The sequence below is a fragment of the Odocoileus virginianus genome, chromosome 2 (genome assembly GCF_023699985.2).
Source record: "Odocoileus virginianus isolate 20LAN1187 ecotype Illinois chromosome 2, Ovbor_1.2, whole genome shotgun sequence".
Lineage (NCBI taxonomy): Eukaryota > Metazoa > Chordata > Mammalia > Artiodactyla > Cervidae > Odocoileus > Odocoileus virginianus.
Window position 1 is genome coordinate 99199240 of NC_069675.1, and position 16751 is coordinate 99215990.

The 16751-nt window shown below is 63.7% G+C and overlaps 1 protein-coding gene, 1 long non-coding RNA gene and 2 other non-coding genes across 5 annotated transcripts; 1 reads left to right on the plus strand and 3 right to left on the minus strand.

Annotated features, from left to right (window-relative positions):
• The first annotated feature begins 263 nt into the window (after positions 1 to 263).
• On the plus strand, positions 264 to 8679 carry DIPK1B (divergent protein kinase domain 1B). 2 transcript variants are annotated; one of them, XM_020888455.2, is made up of 5 exons: positions 264 to 591; positions 4305 to 4439; positions 6717 to 6824; positions 6914 to 7090; positions 7571 to 8679. In XM_020888455.2, exons 1-5 carry the CDS (start codon positions 529 to 531, stop codon positions 8381 to 8383), a joined length of 1296 nt encoding a protein of 431 aa, XP_020744114.2. In that variant the 5' UTR covers positions 264 to 528; the 3' UTR covers positions 8384 to 8679. The 2 variants fall into 2 exon arrangements, with proteins under 2 accessions (XP_020744114.2, XP_020744113.2); XM_020888454.2 differs by lacking the exon at positions 264 to 591 and adding an exon at positions 701 to 1274.
• Positions 8680 to 9597: 918 nt separating this feature from the next.
• On the minus strand, positions 9598 to 13130 carry LOC110134122 (uncharacterized). The gene is made up of 5 exons (XR_002312966.2): positions 12948 to 13130; positions 12165 to 12260; positions 11371 to 11433; positions 10858 to 10928; positions 9598 to 10047 (listed from the first exon to the last, which is right to left on the minus strand). It is a non-coding gene; the product is annotated as an uncharacterized lncRNA (long non-coding RNA).
• LOC139031731 (small nucleolar RNA SNORA43) lies at positions 11176 to 11309 on the minus strand. The gene has a single exon (XR_011484203.1). It is a non-coding gene; the product is annotated as a small nucleolar RNA SNORA43 (small nucleolar RNA).
• LOC139031739 (small nucleolar RNA SNORA17) lies at positions 12332 to 12463 on the minus strand. The gene has a single exon (XR_011484213.1). It is a non-coding gene; the product is annotated as a small nucleolar RNA SNORA17 (small nucleolar RNA).
• Positions 13131 to 16751: the final 3621 nt, after the last annotated feature.

A 16751-nucleotide genomic window follows, 5' to 3' on the forward strand; every position in this document is an offset into this window, starting at 1 on the left:
CAGGCTGCCCGGCTCCATCACCCGCTTCCTCCTCCGCCGAGGGGCGCGCGACGGCCCTGGCCGTGCAGTCGCCTCCCTTGGCGGCCGCGCGGGCGGCGGGGGCTTGCACGCAGGGGGCTTGTCTGCGCCGCCGGGGGCGGGCCGGGGGCGCGGGAGGGCGGGGCCTCGGCGCCCTCCCCCTTCCCTCAGGGGCGGGGCGCGGCGAGGCGGTGGGGCGGAGGCGGGGCCGCGCGCGCCTCCCCCGCCCCGCGAGGCGGCCCTCCGCGCCCCCGGCCCTCCCTCCCCGCCGCGCGACCCCGCGCCGCCCGCCTCGCGGCCACGCGCCCTCGCGCGCCTTTGGCTCCCCGCCTCCCCCGGCGCGCGCCCCCGCCGCGCCCCCTCCCCGCGCACCCGCCGGGCCGTCAGAGGCGAGCGCTCCGGCGTGGACGCGGGGCGGGGAGGAGGCGCGGCGGCCGATGCGGGCGGGCCGGCCCGCGGGGCTGAGGCCGAGCGGAGGCGAGCCGGGCCCGCGCACGGCCCGCGCCCACCATGCGGCGGCTGCGGCGCCTGGCGCACCTGGTGCTCTTCTGCCCCTTCTCCAAGGGCCTGCAGGTAGGCGCGTCCTCGGCCCGGCTGGCTCCCGCCCTTACCTCCCGCCCTGGGGCCCGGGCCGCGGCGGGGGCGCGCGGCATCCAGCCCGGGGATCCCGGGCGGATTCCGGACTCAAGGTCGCTGAGGGCCGGGGTGCGTGGTCCCTGGGGAGCCGGGGGCCGGCAGGGCCCAGGGCCCGGGGTGGGGATTGCCGATCGGGTGAGCGGATGCTGCGGGGTTGGCCCCAGTGCCTCTGGGGCTGCAGAAGGCCCCCGCCCCGCCGCGGGCCGGAGCTGCTCCCGCAGGCCCCAAAGCCACACCAGGTCCGCCCCGCTTTCCTCTACTTAGGAGACCAGGTTTGTCTTTCTGTGATGGAAAACTTGGGACCCGTAGAAGCACCCTAAGAAGGGCATACCCTCCCCCTGGGCCATCCCCCAGCCAGCCCGAGATGAGGAGTGTGCCCTGACCCCACAGTGACCTTGGACAGATCCCCGTCCCTCTCGGGACCCTGCCTTCTGCAGGGGAGCCCCAGGCTGCTTTGGGGGCCGGCTGCCGCGATCCCTGTCATGGCTACTTGGGGTAGTCTGAGCTGGGCTGAATGCAAGCCGCAAATTATGCAGGCCAAACCTGCCACCTTCACGACCCCAGCCCCTGGGCAAAAGGAGACAGCCCTGATCAGACCCGCCCAGAAGGGTGGGAGCCAGGTAATGCACGCAGGGGTTGTCTGCGCCAGAAGCCCTCCTGCCATCCAGAGGTCTTGCGGGGGTAGGGGTCCCCACCCAGCTCCGGTTCGGGTGGGAGTTGAGGGTCTGCGTCCTCCCCCAGGCTGGGAGGTGGGGGTGCAGCGGCCCCATCCTGAGGGAAAGGCCTTGACAGAGGAGGCCAGTGTGGTGGGTCTGGGACTGGGGGTGTCAGGCCTCTGAGCTCAGCCCGGGAATAACAGATGAGCCTGGACAGGACAGGTGATGGGTTCCCAATGGCTTGGGTTGATTCTGAGATGCCCCCACTTAATGTGAGGACACACCCTGAACCTCAGTTTCCCGTGTGTGAAACGCACTCCTGCGTTGGTGGTGAGGGGTGGAGGCCGTGGTGCACGTGGGCTGCTGGCCCCAAGGCTGCCGGTCATCATGCTGCTGTGTCCCCCGAGTGACCCCCCAAGTGCCCCAGTAGGAGCCGGGCAGGCCGGGGGTGGGGGGAGCCGCCGGCCCGGGGAACACTGAGGACTCCCCCCGGAGGAAGTGCCCGCCTGCGATCAGGGCCTGGGGGTCGCTCAGAGCTCGGCACCGGGGTCAGTGTCCGTGGAGCGGGGCCGCCGCGGGAAGGCCGGAACTGGAGGGGCTCTGGCAGGAGGATGGGCCGTGTCCGACGTGGGCCCTGCGGTCAGGCCGGGAACCTGGGTCTGGCCCAGGTCAGCACCTGAGGCCAGTGCAGGCGACAGCCCGCCCTTCTCCCGCCTGTCCCCCCAGGACCCCTGGCGTCGGCTCCCAGAGGCCCTGCCTGCCTCGCGGTCACCCGCCATTGGAAGTCTTCTGACCTTGTCCTGTCCCCAGCAACGCCCCTGGCTCCCCGGCCCCCCACCCGCTGGTCTGCTTTCCTGTTTTTCCCTTTGAACAAAACTGGCGGAAACAGATGTGGTGGCAGGACCAGTGGGCCTGCGACCTGGCCCTGCCACCCTGACCAGGGCCACCCTGGGCCTCCATGGCTCTGAGCCTGTGCTGGAACTCTCGGGGGGACCTCCTGCCTCAGCGCCTCCCGGGCTGGCTGGCTGAGGGGTGGGCCAGAGAACAGGAGTGGGGGACCTTGCCTCTCCTGGAGGAACCATAAAAACGAGCGCAGCTGCCTGGGCTAATCCTGGAGGCCCTGCCCCATCCTCAGGGGAGAGCCGCTGGCCCCATTTCTGGGCCCCAGCCTCCAGGTGGCGAGAACCCAAGGCTGACCAGGACTGGAGCCGCCCGCTGACCCTCGGGTGGTGGGATGTGTGGCCAGTGCTGGCAGTGGCCCTCGTCCGGGGCAGGCTGGCCTGCCGGCTGCTCTCCCGGGCCCTCTTCTCTGGGGCTCAGCTGACCCGGTCGGGGTGTCTGAGCTCTTGCACGGGGCAGCGCCTGGTAGCCCTGGCCCATCAGTTGACCACCCCTGGACAGCAGCCACTGAGGCCGTGATTTACCAGGACGGGGGTGGGGAAGGAAGCTGATGCTCCTGCAGTCCTGGCTTGGGGCTGGATGGGAGACAGTGCCCCCCAGTTCCTGTAGGGCTGTGGGTCCCCCCCACCCTGTGATTCCACTCGTCAGCCGGGGAGACCTGGCCGAGGGACTGAGCCCTCCAGAGAAGCAGCTCCTGGGACTGAGCCTCTGGCAGCGGGGCCAGGGGCTAAGTGTCTTAGTTATCTGTTCTTTATTATGGTAAATTGTACATGGCATGAATTTAGCATCTTAACCATTTTTTAAGTGCACCGTTCAAGGGCATTATACACATCCCCGTTGTTGAGCCACCATCACCATCCATCTCTAGAACTCATTTCATTTTCCCAAACTCAGGCCCTCAAGCTCTGTCCCCTTCACACACTCACTGGCCGTCCTGGGCAGGGCCCCCTCCTCCCCCCGCTCCTCCTTGTCGCCACCCTTCCCGTCTCTGTGGATCTGAGTCCTTTAGGTTGTGGCATGGGTGGGGTCACACAGGCTCTGTCTTGTGTCTGGCTCATTTCCCTGGACATGATGTCCTGCTGGGTCATCCATGCCTGGGTCAGAGTTCTTTGCCTTTTCATGACTGGATACCGTTCTCTCGTGTAAATGGGCCGTATTTGGCTTGCCCACTTCTTTCTCAGTGGATCCACGGGATGTGTCTACCCTTTGGCTGCTGTGATGGGGGGGGGGGTGTGTGCGAAGCTGTGTCCCTTAAAAGCTCGCAGGTGACCACGCCTCCGAGCCCGGCGCTCCCTGCCGGCCCCGGTCCAGCCTGAAGTCTCCCCCAGTGGGAGGAACCATGTGCAGGGTGCCGTGCCAGGGTGAGGGGTCCGAGGTGGGGGAGCGCAGCTCCAGCCTGACTTTGTACAGAGGTTACATGTCATGATGAAATGAGGGCAGGACAGGAGGAAAAAATTGTTCCAAATCTCTTTATTCAGCAAAATAAAGAGCTGTCTACCCTAAATCCTCCTCATTTGGAATTAATTTTTCCCTGCCTGTGAGATTTCAAGGTCTGGGAGACACCAGGCCCCTCCCTGCCTTGCACCGGGAGTGGGTGCGCGGAATGGGGGAAGGAGACACTGACTGGGGCGGGGCTGGGGGGGGCTGGGGTCTAGGAGGCGGGGCTGGGGTCTAGGAGGCGGGGCTGGGGGGGCTGGGGTCTAGGAGGCGGGGCTGGGGGGGCTGGGGTCTAGGAGGCGGGGCTGGGGTCTAGGAGGCGGGGCTGGGGGGGCTGGGGTCTAGGAGGCGGGGCTGGGGTCTAGGAGGCGGGGCTGTGGGGGGCTGGGGTCTAGGAGGCGGGGCTGGGGTCTAGGAGGCGGGGCTGGGGGGGCTGGGGTCTAGGAGGCGGGGCTGGGGGGGCTGGGGTCTAGGAGGCGGGGCTGGGGTCTAGGAGGCGGGGCTGTGGGGGGCTGGGGTCTAGGAGGCGGGGCTGGGGTCTAGGAGGCGGGGCTGGGGGGGCTGGGGTCTAGGAGGCGGGGCTGGGGTCTCTGGGGTCTAGGAGGCGGGGTCAGCGCGCCTGCAACGCTGTGCTTCTTCACGGCCCCTCCCCCGCAGGGCCGGCTCCCAGGCCTGAGGGTCAAGTATGTCTTCCTGGTGTGGCTGGGCGTCCTCGCGGGCAGCTGGCTGGCCTACGTGCACTACTCGTCCTACGCGGAGCTCTGCCGTGGCCACGTCTGCAGAGTGGTCATCGTAAGTGTCGCCTGGGGCCGTCTGCGGGCTCCGTCCGCCCCCAGCTAGCTCTCCTACGGTGGGCAACCTAGAAACGGGGCTTGAGGCGCCCGCTCAGTCGATTCTAGGAGGGTCTGGCTGCGCCCTGCGGGGCTGTCCCTGCAGGCCATGGGGGAGATCGGGAGGAAGGGGTGCCCCATGGAGCACAGGCGAGTGGCTGGGGGTGGACAGATGGGCGGATGGGTGGACAGGGCCGGTTGTAGACATGTCAGGAGGGGCCAGGGGTCCAGCAAAGGAGGCTGCAGGGTGTGGTCTTCGGGGCCTGGGGGTGGAGATGCGCTAAGTCGCCACTATGGCTGGTAGACCAGAGCTGTGCACGTGTGTGTGAGGGCGCTTGTGAACCTGTGTGTGCTTGTCCACAGGAGTGTGTGTGCCCACGAGCACTGCTCCACGTGGCTTACGGCTCCTGCTGAAGGATGCCCTGTGACTGGTGGAGGGGGAGGTGACGCCAGCCGAAGGGGCCTTGGTAACCCTCAGACGCTGACTCCGCCAGCTTCCCTGGGCAGCGGGGAGCCCTCGGCGGGCTAACAGGGTCTGGGGCATCCATGCCTGGGGGGACCCGCCCCGGCGGAGCTCCTGGGGTCCTGAAGTGGGGGCAGTGAGACCCCTGGCTTTGAACCTGTCTCCTGGTGGGGGCCTGGAGTTTCTGCTCCCCTGCAGGGTGAGGGGCGCTCTTGCTGGGGGGGCTGTGTGGCACTGTGGAAGGGTTCAGCAGGCCTGTTCTGCCCAGGGTCCCGTGGGGGCCAAACTTGGGACAGTCCGGAGGTGGTAGTGGAGGGGTCCAGAGCCAATGTGACGAGACTTGCAAGGGGCCCATTGATTGTCAATTGTCCGCTGGGGGCAGGCCAACATCAGGCACAAAGGTGCGGCACCCAGCCCCAGGGGAAAAGGCCTTGTTTATTCCAGAAGTGCTCGCTGGGACCCTGCAGGGGTCAGAGCCAAGCTGGGTGCCAGACACACAACTCTTCTCCCAACCTGGCGGGCTGGGGACGCCCAGGGGCAGGTGTGCATGTGCAGGGAGTCTGGGCAGGGGCGGGGAGAGGTACTGCTTGGGACCCCTTGCACCAGGCAAGGTCCCGGGCTGCCCGCATGGGTGGAGGGGTCTCTTGGGGCAGTGAGACCTGGGAGGACACGTGAGATGGGCCAGTGGGGTGCAGTGAGCAGCTGCTCAGAGCTGGTGAGTGTTTTCTGAGCACTTCCTGTGTGCCCCCAGCAGCCCCCTCAACATGCAGAGGACTGAGGGGCCCTGGGGGAGCAGACAAGGAGCGTGCCCTCCCAACCAGAGGATCTGCAGCTTCCATCTTCCCAGAGCGCCCTGGCCTTCCCGCCAGCGCCAGAGTGGTCTCCCTGGCTGCTGGGCCGTGGGGACAAACCCTCCTTTCCTGAGAAGACCTAGCCACCTCATGGGGGTATCAGCTGTCTCTGAGAGATTCCACAGCTTGTCCAAGGCCACCCAGGGTGTGCGTGGGGGGAAGGCAGGACCAGGGCTCGCGGACCAGGTACCGATGGACCTCAGGGTGCTCGGCCCGGTTGCATACAGGAGACAGGCTGGGAGGGGAGGGGTCTTGCCCCGTCTGAGGCTGCCGGCCACACTGACCACCTCAGCTTTGGTGGAAGCCCCTCCCCACCCTGGTGGGCAGCGTGGCCGGCAGGCCCCGACCCTGGCCCAGCCTGGCTGCCCGCACTGGCAGACACCCCCACGAAGGGCCTTGCAGCTCCAGGGGGCCTGAGGGGGTCAGAGCGGACCCCTGCAGTGGAGGGCCTCCCCTTTTCTGTCCTGATGAACGGCTGTCGGGCTCTGAAGCCGCAGCATGGAAGCCTCCTCCCCGGTCCCGTAGGTGAGTCCAGGGCCTTGGCGTTCAGGAGGCCCTGCCTCCCTGCCCCCAGCATCCTCCCTTCCTGCAGGCCTGCTCCACCAAGGGCCTGGGCACCATGGCAACGGTGATGCACATCCAGGAATTCACCCGCCACAAATCTCCCCCCACCTCCCCACCTAGGGACCGCCCTGGGAAGGGCCTCACCTTCCGGCTTGGCTCAGCCCACACCCCCGGGACTCAGGGGGCTGCAAGGCCCTGTCTGGAGCCAGGAAGGGCCCGGAGGGGGCAGCGGCTCCTGCAGAGCTCGACCTGATCAGAGCTGCAAGCCTCTCCCTGTGTGTCAGCTAATGAGGCGCGGGCGGGCGGGCGATGGAGCCCTCGCTCCCCCAGGCCACTTGCCGCGTCTCCCTGCTCTCCTCAGTGTGACCAGTACCGCAAGGGCATCATCTCAGGCTCCATCTGCCAGGACCTGTGCAGCCTGCAGCAGGTGGAGTGGAGGACCTGCCTCTCCTCCGTCCCAGGCCAGCAGGTGAGCCCGGCGGGCCCAGCCCCGGGGCTCCGCCGCCCGCGGTGCGGCCAGAGCGGGCGTGTGCACAGCGGCTCCTGTCTTCCCTGCAGGTGTATAGCGGGCTCTGGCAGGGCAGGGAGGTGACCATCAAGTGTGGCCTCGAGGAGAGCCTGAGCTTGAAGGCCGGGGCCGACGTGGCCCCCCGGCGGGAACTGGTGCTCTTTGACAAGCCCACTCGGGGCACCTCGATTAAGGAGTTCCGGGAGATGACCCTCAGCTTTCTCAAGGTCAGCTGGCCCTCCTGAGGGCGGGGAGTGTGTCAAGTTCACGCCCAAGGACGTGAGCACAGGGCAGGCAGCAGGCTGGATGGGGGGCCACATGGGCCTGGGTTATCTGGCTAGCCCACCGGCTCCAAGCAGAACCCGCAGGCGTGAGGCTCAGGGAGCACCCACAGGCATGAGAACCCGCCCGGGGCCAGGGGGCAGGGGGCGGGGAGGAGGCCAGGGAGGAGGTGGGACCCGGGGGGGGCAGATGAGGGGTGAGCGACCCCCCCAGTGCTCCCACCTTCATGCAGGAAGTCCCCGGGCTCCCCAAGCACTGGGGGCAGAGACGCACGTGGGCTTTCCAGGAGTGGTGAGGGGGCCTCCCCAGCCCCTCGCTGCCCCTTCCTGCTGGGGGCTGGAGGCCGGGCTCCCCGGTCGGACCGATGCGTGGGCCGGGTGCCAAGCCTGCAGTTGCGTGCCCACGTCCCGCCTCCCCTTTCTCAGGCGAACCTAGGGGACCTTCCCTCCCTGCCCGCGCTGGTCGGCCAGGTCCTGCTCATGGCCGACTTCAACAAGGACAGCAGGGTGTCGCTGGCCGAGGCCAAGTCGGTGTGGGCGCTGCTGCAGCGCAACGAGTTCCTGCTGCTGCTGTCCCTGCAGGGGAAGGGGCACGCCTCCCCGCTGCTGGGCCACTGCGGGGACCTCTACGTCACGGAGGGCGTCCCACGCAGCTCGGGGCCCGCGGCCACCCTCCCGGCCCTGCTGCGGCCGCTGCTGCCGCCTGCCCTGCATGGGGCCCTGCAGCAGTGGCTGGGGCCCGCCTGGCCCTGGCGCGCCAAGATCGCCATCGGCCTGCTGGAATTCGTGGAGGAGCTCTTCCACGGCGCCTACGGGACCTTCTACATGTGCGAGACCACGCTGGCCAACGTGGGCTACACGGCCAAGTACGACTTCAGGATGGCAGACCTGCAGCAGGTGGCGCCCGAGGCCGCCGTGCGCCGCTTCCTGCGGGGCCGTCACTGCGAGCGCAGCGCGGACTGCACCTACGGGCGCGACTGCCGCGCGCCCTGCGACACGCTCCTGCGCCAGTGCAAGGGCGACCTGGTGCAGCCCAACCTGGCCAAGGTGTGCGAGCTGCTGCGCCACTACCTGCTGCCCGGCGCCCCCGCCGGCCTGCGCGCCGAGCTGGGCCGGCAGCTGCGCACCTGCGCCACGCTGAGCGGGCTGGCCAGCCAGGTGGAGGCCCACCACTCGCTGGTGCTCAGCCACCTCAAGACCCTGCTCTGGAAGGAGATCTCCAACACCAAGTACACCTGAGGCCCCGCCCCGTCCCGCCCCCGGCGGACACGCGGCTCCGCCCACCAGCCGCCGGGCCTCTCCCCGCCTCCCACACCGGACAGGCCCTCTGCCGCCGGAGCGCGGCGGCCACGCGGCTCCCGCCCCTGCACCACCGCCGCCACCCCCCGGGGTATTCTGGGCTCCCACAGTGGAGCTGGCAGGAGAGAGGGAAGGACTCACAGCCCAAGCACCGAGGGCTGGCCCTGGGACCTGCCCAGGCCTCGGTCTCGTTTCTCTGGAGAACGTGTAAATAAAGCTTTTCTGTGAATTGTTCACTCACCGAGTCGTGTTCAGCTCTGCGGCCTGACTGCATGCAGCGCGCCAGGCTGCCCTGTCCTTCACTACCTCCCCGAGTTTGCTCAAGCTCATGTCAGTGATGCCATCTCATCCTATCGTCCCCTTCTCCTCCCGCCTTCAATCTTTCCCAGCATCAGGGTCGGTTCTTCGAATCAAGTGGCCCAAGTATAGGAGCTTCAGCTTCAGGCCTTCCAATGGATATCCAGGGCTGCTTTCCATTAGAATTGACTGGCTTGAAAGCACACCCCTCTTTATGGTCCAACTCACATCCATACAGGACTACTGGAAAATTCATAGCTTTGACTATATATGGACATTTGTCAGCAAAATGATGTCTTTGCTTTTTAATACACTGTCTAGGTTTGTCACAGCTTTTCTTCCAAGGAGTGTCTTTTAATTTCATGGCTACCGTCCCTGTCCCCAGTGATTTTGGAGCCCAAGAAAATAGTGTCACTGTTTCCACTGTTTCCCTATTTGCCATGAAGTGATGGGACAGGATGCCATGATCTTAGTTGTCTTAAGCCAGCCTTTCCATTTTCCCTGAGTACCCCCACCCCATGCAACCTGGAGTCTACTGCAGGGAATGGGGCAGCCACAGGGGTGCATGTGACCCCTGGACCCACATCCTGGCAGCTGGCTGCTTGGGGTTGACTTGGGCCAAGGGAAAGGGTGACTGGAAGCTGAGTGAGCCCATGGTTCTCAGTTGTGACCAGCCCTGACCTGGACCACACGTGGATGGGGACGTAAGCAGGGGCACACACAATTACAGAACTTCAGATTTCATCGATTTCAAACAGCTATCGTTGTCCAGGAAAGAGCCCAGGACCCTGACCCTCACACCCTCAGCTCCTGTTGGGGCCCTGGCTGGTCAGACAGAGAAAGGCAAGTCAAGGGAGTTTATTCAAGATGCATTTATTCTTTACAGCTTTGCCAACACGGGGACATGCTCCCTCACAAAGACAGGAGATCTTTCCACTCACTGTAACACCCTGTGCTGAAAACATGCGTCCCAAGGTTTCAGCTGTGAGACACTCATTCTCAGGACTAGTTTGCAAACCTCACCGACATTCTCCCCTTGGGTGGGGGGATAATCCAGACACAGCTCAGGGCTGTGGGGTGGGCCCGCATACAAGATCCTGCCTGCAGCTCCCGGCTGGAGGATGCTGCCTCAGCCCTGCTGAACCACATCGAGGGGGAGCAGCACACACTGCCACTGCTTTTCCACACGACATGCTAGGCCCACACGTCCTTCTTCAGGGGCATTTCCAAGGCCGCGCCTCTCCCAGGCTCTGTGCCGACCTCCACTGCGGCGGTGCAGGGCTGCTGGGCTGCTCACTGGGGCCCGCCTGCAGACAGGAAACCGAGGGGGCTCACTAGGCGCGCCTCCCGGTGCGGACGGGTCGGGCCAGTGTCGGATCGATGCCGCTCCCCTGGTCAAGCCTCCTTAGCTCGGGCGGAGACCTCAGACAGCAGCGGGGTTGCGGAATGCAAAGACAAGCCTCCTCAGCCCCATCCCCCCAACACTTCTCCCAGTTTCTAGGTGATTCAGCCAGTGAGGGTCATCAAGCAGGGTGGGGAAGGACATGCCGCCGCCAGGCTCAAAGGTAGACGGACTGGACCTGCTGCCACCTGCAGCCGTCGGACTTCCTGCAAGTCCACCGTCACCCTGGCCCCACTCCAGTGGAGAAGCCACAGAAAACTCAAGCGCAGAATACGAGGAAATGTGGGCAGCCACAAGTTCAAGATCATTCTTAAAAAACAAAACACGCGACCTGGATTAAAAACCCACCAGCCACACACAGTGCAGACAGCGCTCGCCTGCAGTGTGGCCCCTCCCACAGGGCGTGAGGGCTGGGTCACACTAGCTCAGGGGGGGCAGCGCTGCCAGCAGGGAGTCACCAGCTGCATCCTGCTCCCCGAGTTCTGCCCAGGGCGGCTTTTAGTCAGGTCCTCGAACACCCCCAAGAGCACCCCCACAACTGATTCCAGCCAGCTGCACACACTCCCCCTGACACACCCCTAACTTGCCACCCAGCTGCCCCAGCAGCTAATGACTCCCCTCCAGGAGAGTCCACACCCAGATTCTGGCAAACCACTGTCTACTGTGCGGGTCCAGAAGCTGTTAGACCCCCCAGCCAGCCCACTGCCCAGCTTACCTGTCTTGACACGTGTCCTGAAGAGTCCCACCTGAGGGTCCCTCTCCCATGGACCAGCTGCGCCTATGGATCTGCGAGATGGAATCTAATCAGCGAATCCTCCCAAACCCTGTTTTTCTGCAGCAGCGCCATCAATGAAATCCTCTGGCCTTCCCTCAAGGGACTCCTAAGCAGTCCTCCCACAGACTGACAGAGCCATTCATTTCCAGCAGACCCTCTCCTGGTCAACCCCACTGGACCCAAGCTCACCACCTGCCTGTCCACTCAGTCCTCCCCGGCCTTCCCTTCCGCGCACGTGGGAACAAGGGGCTCCCTCGGTGATGTCCGGCTACAAACCATTCTTAGTGCCCACAGTTCTGAGCACTGAGTGTAGAAATAGCCGCTTCCTCTCTGCCCCAACGGCACAGGTGCAGCAGGGTGGCCGCACCCGTGGTGCCGGCGAGTCCGGCATTTGCAGGGCAGTGCCCGCCCCCCAGGCCTCCAGGCGCAGCTCAGCAGAGCACGGCCTCTTACCTCGGTCTGGAGCGTGGGGCTGCTCACTCTCGCCGACTGCCACAGGCTGTCACCACCCTTCCTCTACCAAATAATAAGAGTGGGTGGTCCAGAATCAGTGAAGAGAAGCTACTGCTGAGTATTGAAAACTAACGAAGGGGGCTGCTGGCACAGAACCCCTGGTGGTCAGCTCCAAGCTGAGACTGACAGGGTCTGCCTGTGCCAGCACCTGGCAGTAGGCTGGTGTCTGATGAACCTGGGGGACCACAGCGTAGCCGGGCTCCTCTATCCATGGGATTTCCCAGGAAAGAATACCGGAGTGGCTGACCATTCCCTTCTCTTGGGTCTCCTGCACTGGCAGGCGGATTCTTTACCAGTGAGTCACCAAGGAAGCCCATCCAGGAGGCCCCCCCCCAACCCCGCCCCAGAAATCTCTGCACCTTCTCTCCCAGGGAGCTACCAGTGAGACACTGGATAGATCAATGGACCAGAAAAATACAATGAACAAGGCGACACAGGAAAAAAAACGCTCTGGAATTTAAACAGGCCTCATCGTAGGCCACTGCAGCTGGTATTTGGAACTGTCTGTTGCTATCTGTCAACTTTTTCCTTTAAAGAGTTTCTGGCTGTACAATCCATCATAAAATTTCTTTTAAGAGGCAGAATAGCTACGTGTGAATACCCTGTAACATTTCAATCCACCTAAAACAAGCTCAATTTTGTCAGTTGCTAGGTGGCATTGAGCTCACCTTTGAAAGGAAAATTTTAGTGCCACCATTTCGTAATGCAAGTAGGTCGGCCTTACTGAAACCTACCCATCTTTCCTGCTGGTCGCTGCGCCAGGGGCAACCGCCCACCTGCTGCCGCTCCTCACACGACAACCTCGGGGTGACCTGGGGCCCAGCCAAGCGCTAGGAGCAAATTAAGGCGTTCTTACACGACAGGCTTCAGGCAACACCCACCCACCCTTGGCACTTTGTCAAGTGTCAGACTATCAATCATCCAGATGTCCACCGGCCAGAACACTGGGCGTAGACCAAGCCTCTCTGCTCTCTGCCACCTCATGACACAGACGTGACACGGCAGCCACACCTGCAACGCCTCTGGGGGCAGTGCGGGGAAGGTCATGACACCCGTGGGTCCGAGTCCCGAGACTTTCTGTGCGCCTGCGAAGCGCGCAACGAGGCCCTTCACCCAGGTTTGGCTTTGCTGCACTCGCCCTCCAGGCCTACACCTGTCTGCACGCCAACCCCAGGTACCTTTCGTTTGATTCCCTGCTTCATTTCGGGCTGTGTGGAAAACCGAGGTTACGATACAGCGTGCAGACTCCAAGGGACAGAAGGGCCGCGCTATGCATGCCGCCGCCCCCTCCCACTGTTGCGTTAAGGGGACCCCGCTTCCACACCCACTGCGTTACAACCCACGGATAACCCGTAGACCAACTAGCTTTGAGACAGGGCCCAGTATACAGTGGCGATCAATACGTTTAAAGACAAAACCAGACATTAAAGGCTCCTGCGCTTCAATTCCCACCGCAACGAGCCGGAAAGTTGGCCGGGCGGGGGGGCGCGGCACTTTCCCCTACTATCCCAACTCACCCGTTAAACCCCCGCTGCTTTGCCATGTTCCCGAGGCTTCCAAGCCGGGAAACTGCGGAGAGCACCCCGGGCGGAGACGCCGGGCGAGGGGCTTGGCCGCAGGCGGGCCCTGGGGCGGACGGGCGCGCGGCCTCCCACCGAGGCCACAATGAGCTCCCACCAACCTCTCCATCTTCGCCGCCCGGAAAGGACGCGCGAACGCGCGCCGCGCCTTTTATAACGCGGACGGCGGCCCGCGAGGCCCAGCCCGCGCCCTCCCCGAGTTCGCCGGCGCCACAGCGCCATCTAGCGGACCCTCCCGGCCGCACCGCCTGCGTGGCGCCCGCGGGCCTGAGCTCCTGCCAGCCGCGCCCGGGGTGGGGGCGATCCTCGCGCGGCCCCCGCGCCTCCGACGGTAGGGTGGAACCTGCCTTCCGTGGGCGGCGGGACAGCACGAGCTAGCTTCTGCAAAACACTTGGACGCTTGCTCCTTGGAAGAAAAGCGATGACTGACCTAGACAGCGTATTAAAAAGCAAAGACAAAGGTCCGTCTCATTACCGACAAAGATCCGTCTCGTCAAGGCTCTGGTTTTTCCAGCGGTCATGTATGGATGTGAGAGTTGGACTACAAAGAAAGCTGAGCGCCGAAGAATTAATGCTTTTGAACTGTGGTGTTGGAGAAGACTCCTGAGAGCCCCTTGGACAACAAGGAGGTCCAACCGGTCCATCCTAAAGATCAGTCCTGAGCGTTCACTGGAAGGTCTGATGTTGAAGCTGAAACTCCCAACACTTTGGCCACCTGATGTGAAGAGCTGACTCATTGGAAAAGACCCTGACGCTGAGAAAGATTGAAGGCAGGAGAAGGGATGAGATGGTTGGATGGCATCACCAACTCAATGGACATGAGTTTGAACAAACTCTGGGAGCTGGTGATGGACAGGGGGGCCTGGCGTGCTGCAGTCCATGGGGTCGCAAAGGGTCGGACGCGACTGAGCGACAACAAGAGCACTTAGAACCAGGCAAGGCCCCATGCGCGTGTCCTCCAGGGGATCTTCCTGACCCAGCGATGGACCCGATCTCCCGCCTTGCGGGCAGATTCTCCACCGCCTGAGCCGCTAGGGAACCTTGAAGCCCAGAGGCACCGGTGACCAACGCTGGCCGCAGTGACTGCCCCGAGCCCCGGGCGCCCCTGACCTGGGGCCACCTCTTGTTCCCTGCAGGAGGGCCTCCCGCTTTCTGGGAGACTTGGCTGTGCGGCTGGCTCTGCCACAGCCCCCCGGAGCCCCTGCCCCCAGGGTGGGTCTGAGGCCCTGCGAAGGCCTTCTTCACCTCTTCTACAGATAGAGACCTCCGCCAAGCCCCACTCAGAAGGGGTCGCCTAGGTGTCGGCTCTGACTTGGGATAGGGACTGCCCGGGGGCGCTGGGGAAGCCTTGAGGTGGGGTCAGGGAGGACCCACCATGGATTCATTAGTCTCCTGAGACTTCTTAAAGCTCACCGGTTATGGCCAGTTTGGGCTACACTGCCGTGAAGTGTTGCTAACTGGGTTCTCTGTGGTTGGGGGCAGGGCGGGGAGTCCCAGACCTGCCTCCCAGGGCAGCCCCTTGGGCCACTGGAGTGTCCCAGCGGCACCGCTTTCCTGGGCAGCTGGGGTGCCCTCTCCTTGAAGCACAGTGAGCGGTGGGGCCTGGTTTCGTGGGAGCAGGCTGAGCAGGCTTTGGGACGGAAGGACCCCTCCCCTCCTACCCACCCAGCAGCCACAGTGACCAGCTGGCAAGCTGCAGACACAATTCTCCAAGAACAGGAAGCTTCCAGAACTGGAGAGGGGTTCCTGGGCCCTCTCGTGGGATGCCCTGGCCCCTGGGGTCCAGTGCTCCACCACCCTGGCCCTGTGGCGGGCTGACACGCTCCGGTCCCCGAGGCAGGTGGTGATGACGCGGTTGGCCACACTGCTGAACGGGCTGACGGTGGCACGGACGGTGGGGGCCAGGTGCTCCTTGCCCTCCTGGCCCGCGGGGACCAGTGGTAGGGGACCACCTTCCTGAACAGCTCCTGAGGGGGCGGGGGAGGGTCACCCGGCTCTGCGGCACCCCGACTCAGCACCCCAGGTCCCCCCTGCAGGCCTAGGCGGGGTTACTAATCAGAGCTGGAGCTCTGGAAACTGGGGACCGGGGCGGGGTGGGCACCGTCTTTGCTCCTGGCCCAGCGTCAGCCTCTGGGGGCTGCTCCCATGTCCCTGTGTGTCCCACCCCCTCCCCTTCTCCGCCCCCTAAGCCTCCCCTTCTCACCCTCAGGCTCTGCCTCTGAGCTGCACGTAGGCCGCCAGCGGCTGGAGGCCGAGCCCTGGGGTGGGCGGCGGCAGTGGTGGTCTCTGGCCTTCAGTCGCCTTCACTGCAGGCCGAGCCTATTGGCTGCGCTCCTCGGGCCTTCAGCCCCAGCATGTGGACCCTTGCTTTCCCAAACAAGGCTCAGAGTGACCAAGAAGACCTCGGAGTTTGGAAACTGTGACCACTGTTAAAATCATGTTTGCGTTAGACCGAGAATCTCCCTTCCAGGGATTTAAGCTAAACAAAGATTTATGGACTCACATGTTCCCTTCAGCACAGCGATGGGAGAGAAAAATCGGAAATGGACTCAGTATTTACATGATTCGGGGGCCCTGGACAATTCAGAAGAGGAAGAGGATGGACTGGCTGATGTCCACCAGGGGAAACTGGGTTCCGCAAAAGCACACGCCTTGGAATCTTCCTCGCCCACCAGGGCTCAGGGCACACGAGGGGAGGGAGGGCTTTCTTCTTTAATTCTTTATTCCTTTAGAATTCATTCTTTTACATTTACTCTCCTTGTAGTAGCCGGTCAGTCACTAAGTGGCGTTTGACCTTTGCGACCCCATGGACTGCAGCACGCCAGGCTCCTCTGCCCTCTCCTGTCTCCCGGGGTTCATGTCCACTGAGTCCGTGATGCTAGCTAACCATCTCATCCTCTGCCCCCTGCCTCTCCTTTAGCTTCAGTCGTTGCTCCACAGATGAGTGATAAGTGGATGAGGTCCTGCTGTCCCATCTCCCCTTTGCCTGTGGATGGCGAGCCCCACGACAGCCCCCAGCATTCCCGCCTCCAGGCCCACACCCGTGTGAGTCCTCCCTGAGGGTGTAGGGGCTTTGGGCTTTGGGTTCAAATGAACAGAATCGGGCAAAAGCGATGGGCTGTCGTTTCCAAGACTCACTGATGAAAAGTCTGTGACACCTCCTGGTCCCCCCTCCTGGGTTTCTCTCTCCTGTCTCTGATGCAATGTTCCAGAGAGGCAGGATCAGATGTTATGAGGTGACCTGAGGCTCCAGTACAAAGAACTGACACTGGGTCAGGCCCACAGACTGGAAAGACCTGAACCCCCATCCATACTGAATCCACCAATGGCCTCAGAGACAGACCCGCCCTGATGGAGTCTCAGCTGGGACCACAGCCCAGCCTCCTGTGCAACCTCGGGGCAGAGGTCCCCATCTGAGCGGAGCCTGCATCCGGGTCACAGACACCGTGTGAGGGTCAGGGTTTGCCCTCTTGCATGCACGCGCTAAGGCGCTTCTCTCGTGTCCGACTCTTTGTGACTCTATGGACTGTGCCTGCCAGGCTCCTCTGTCCACAGGATTCTCCAGGCAAGAATACTGGAGTAGGTTGCCATGCCCTCCTCCAGGGGATCTTCCCGACCCAGCGATCGAACTCACGTCTCCTCTGGCTCCTGTGTTGCAGGAGGATTCCTTACCGCTGAGCCACGGGGGAAGCCCCTTGCCTTTGTAAGTGAGGGGAAGACCATCACAGACCCCAGGACATC

Coding starts and splice junctions, on each gene's coding strand:
- DIPK1B (XM_020888454.2), top strand. CDS start 1,137: ATGGCTACTTGGGGTAGTCTGAGCTGGGCTGAATGCAAGCCGCAAATT. Junction 4,440..6,716: donor ACGTCTGCAGAGTGGTCATC/GTAAGTGTCGCC, acceptor TGCTCTCCTCAG/TGTGACCAGTACCGCAAGGG. Junction 7,091..7,570: donor TGACCCTCAGCTTTCTCAAG/GTCAGCTGGCCC, acceptor CCCCTTTCTCAG/GCGAACCTAGGGGACCTTCC.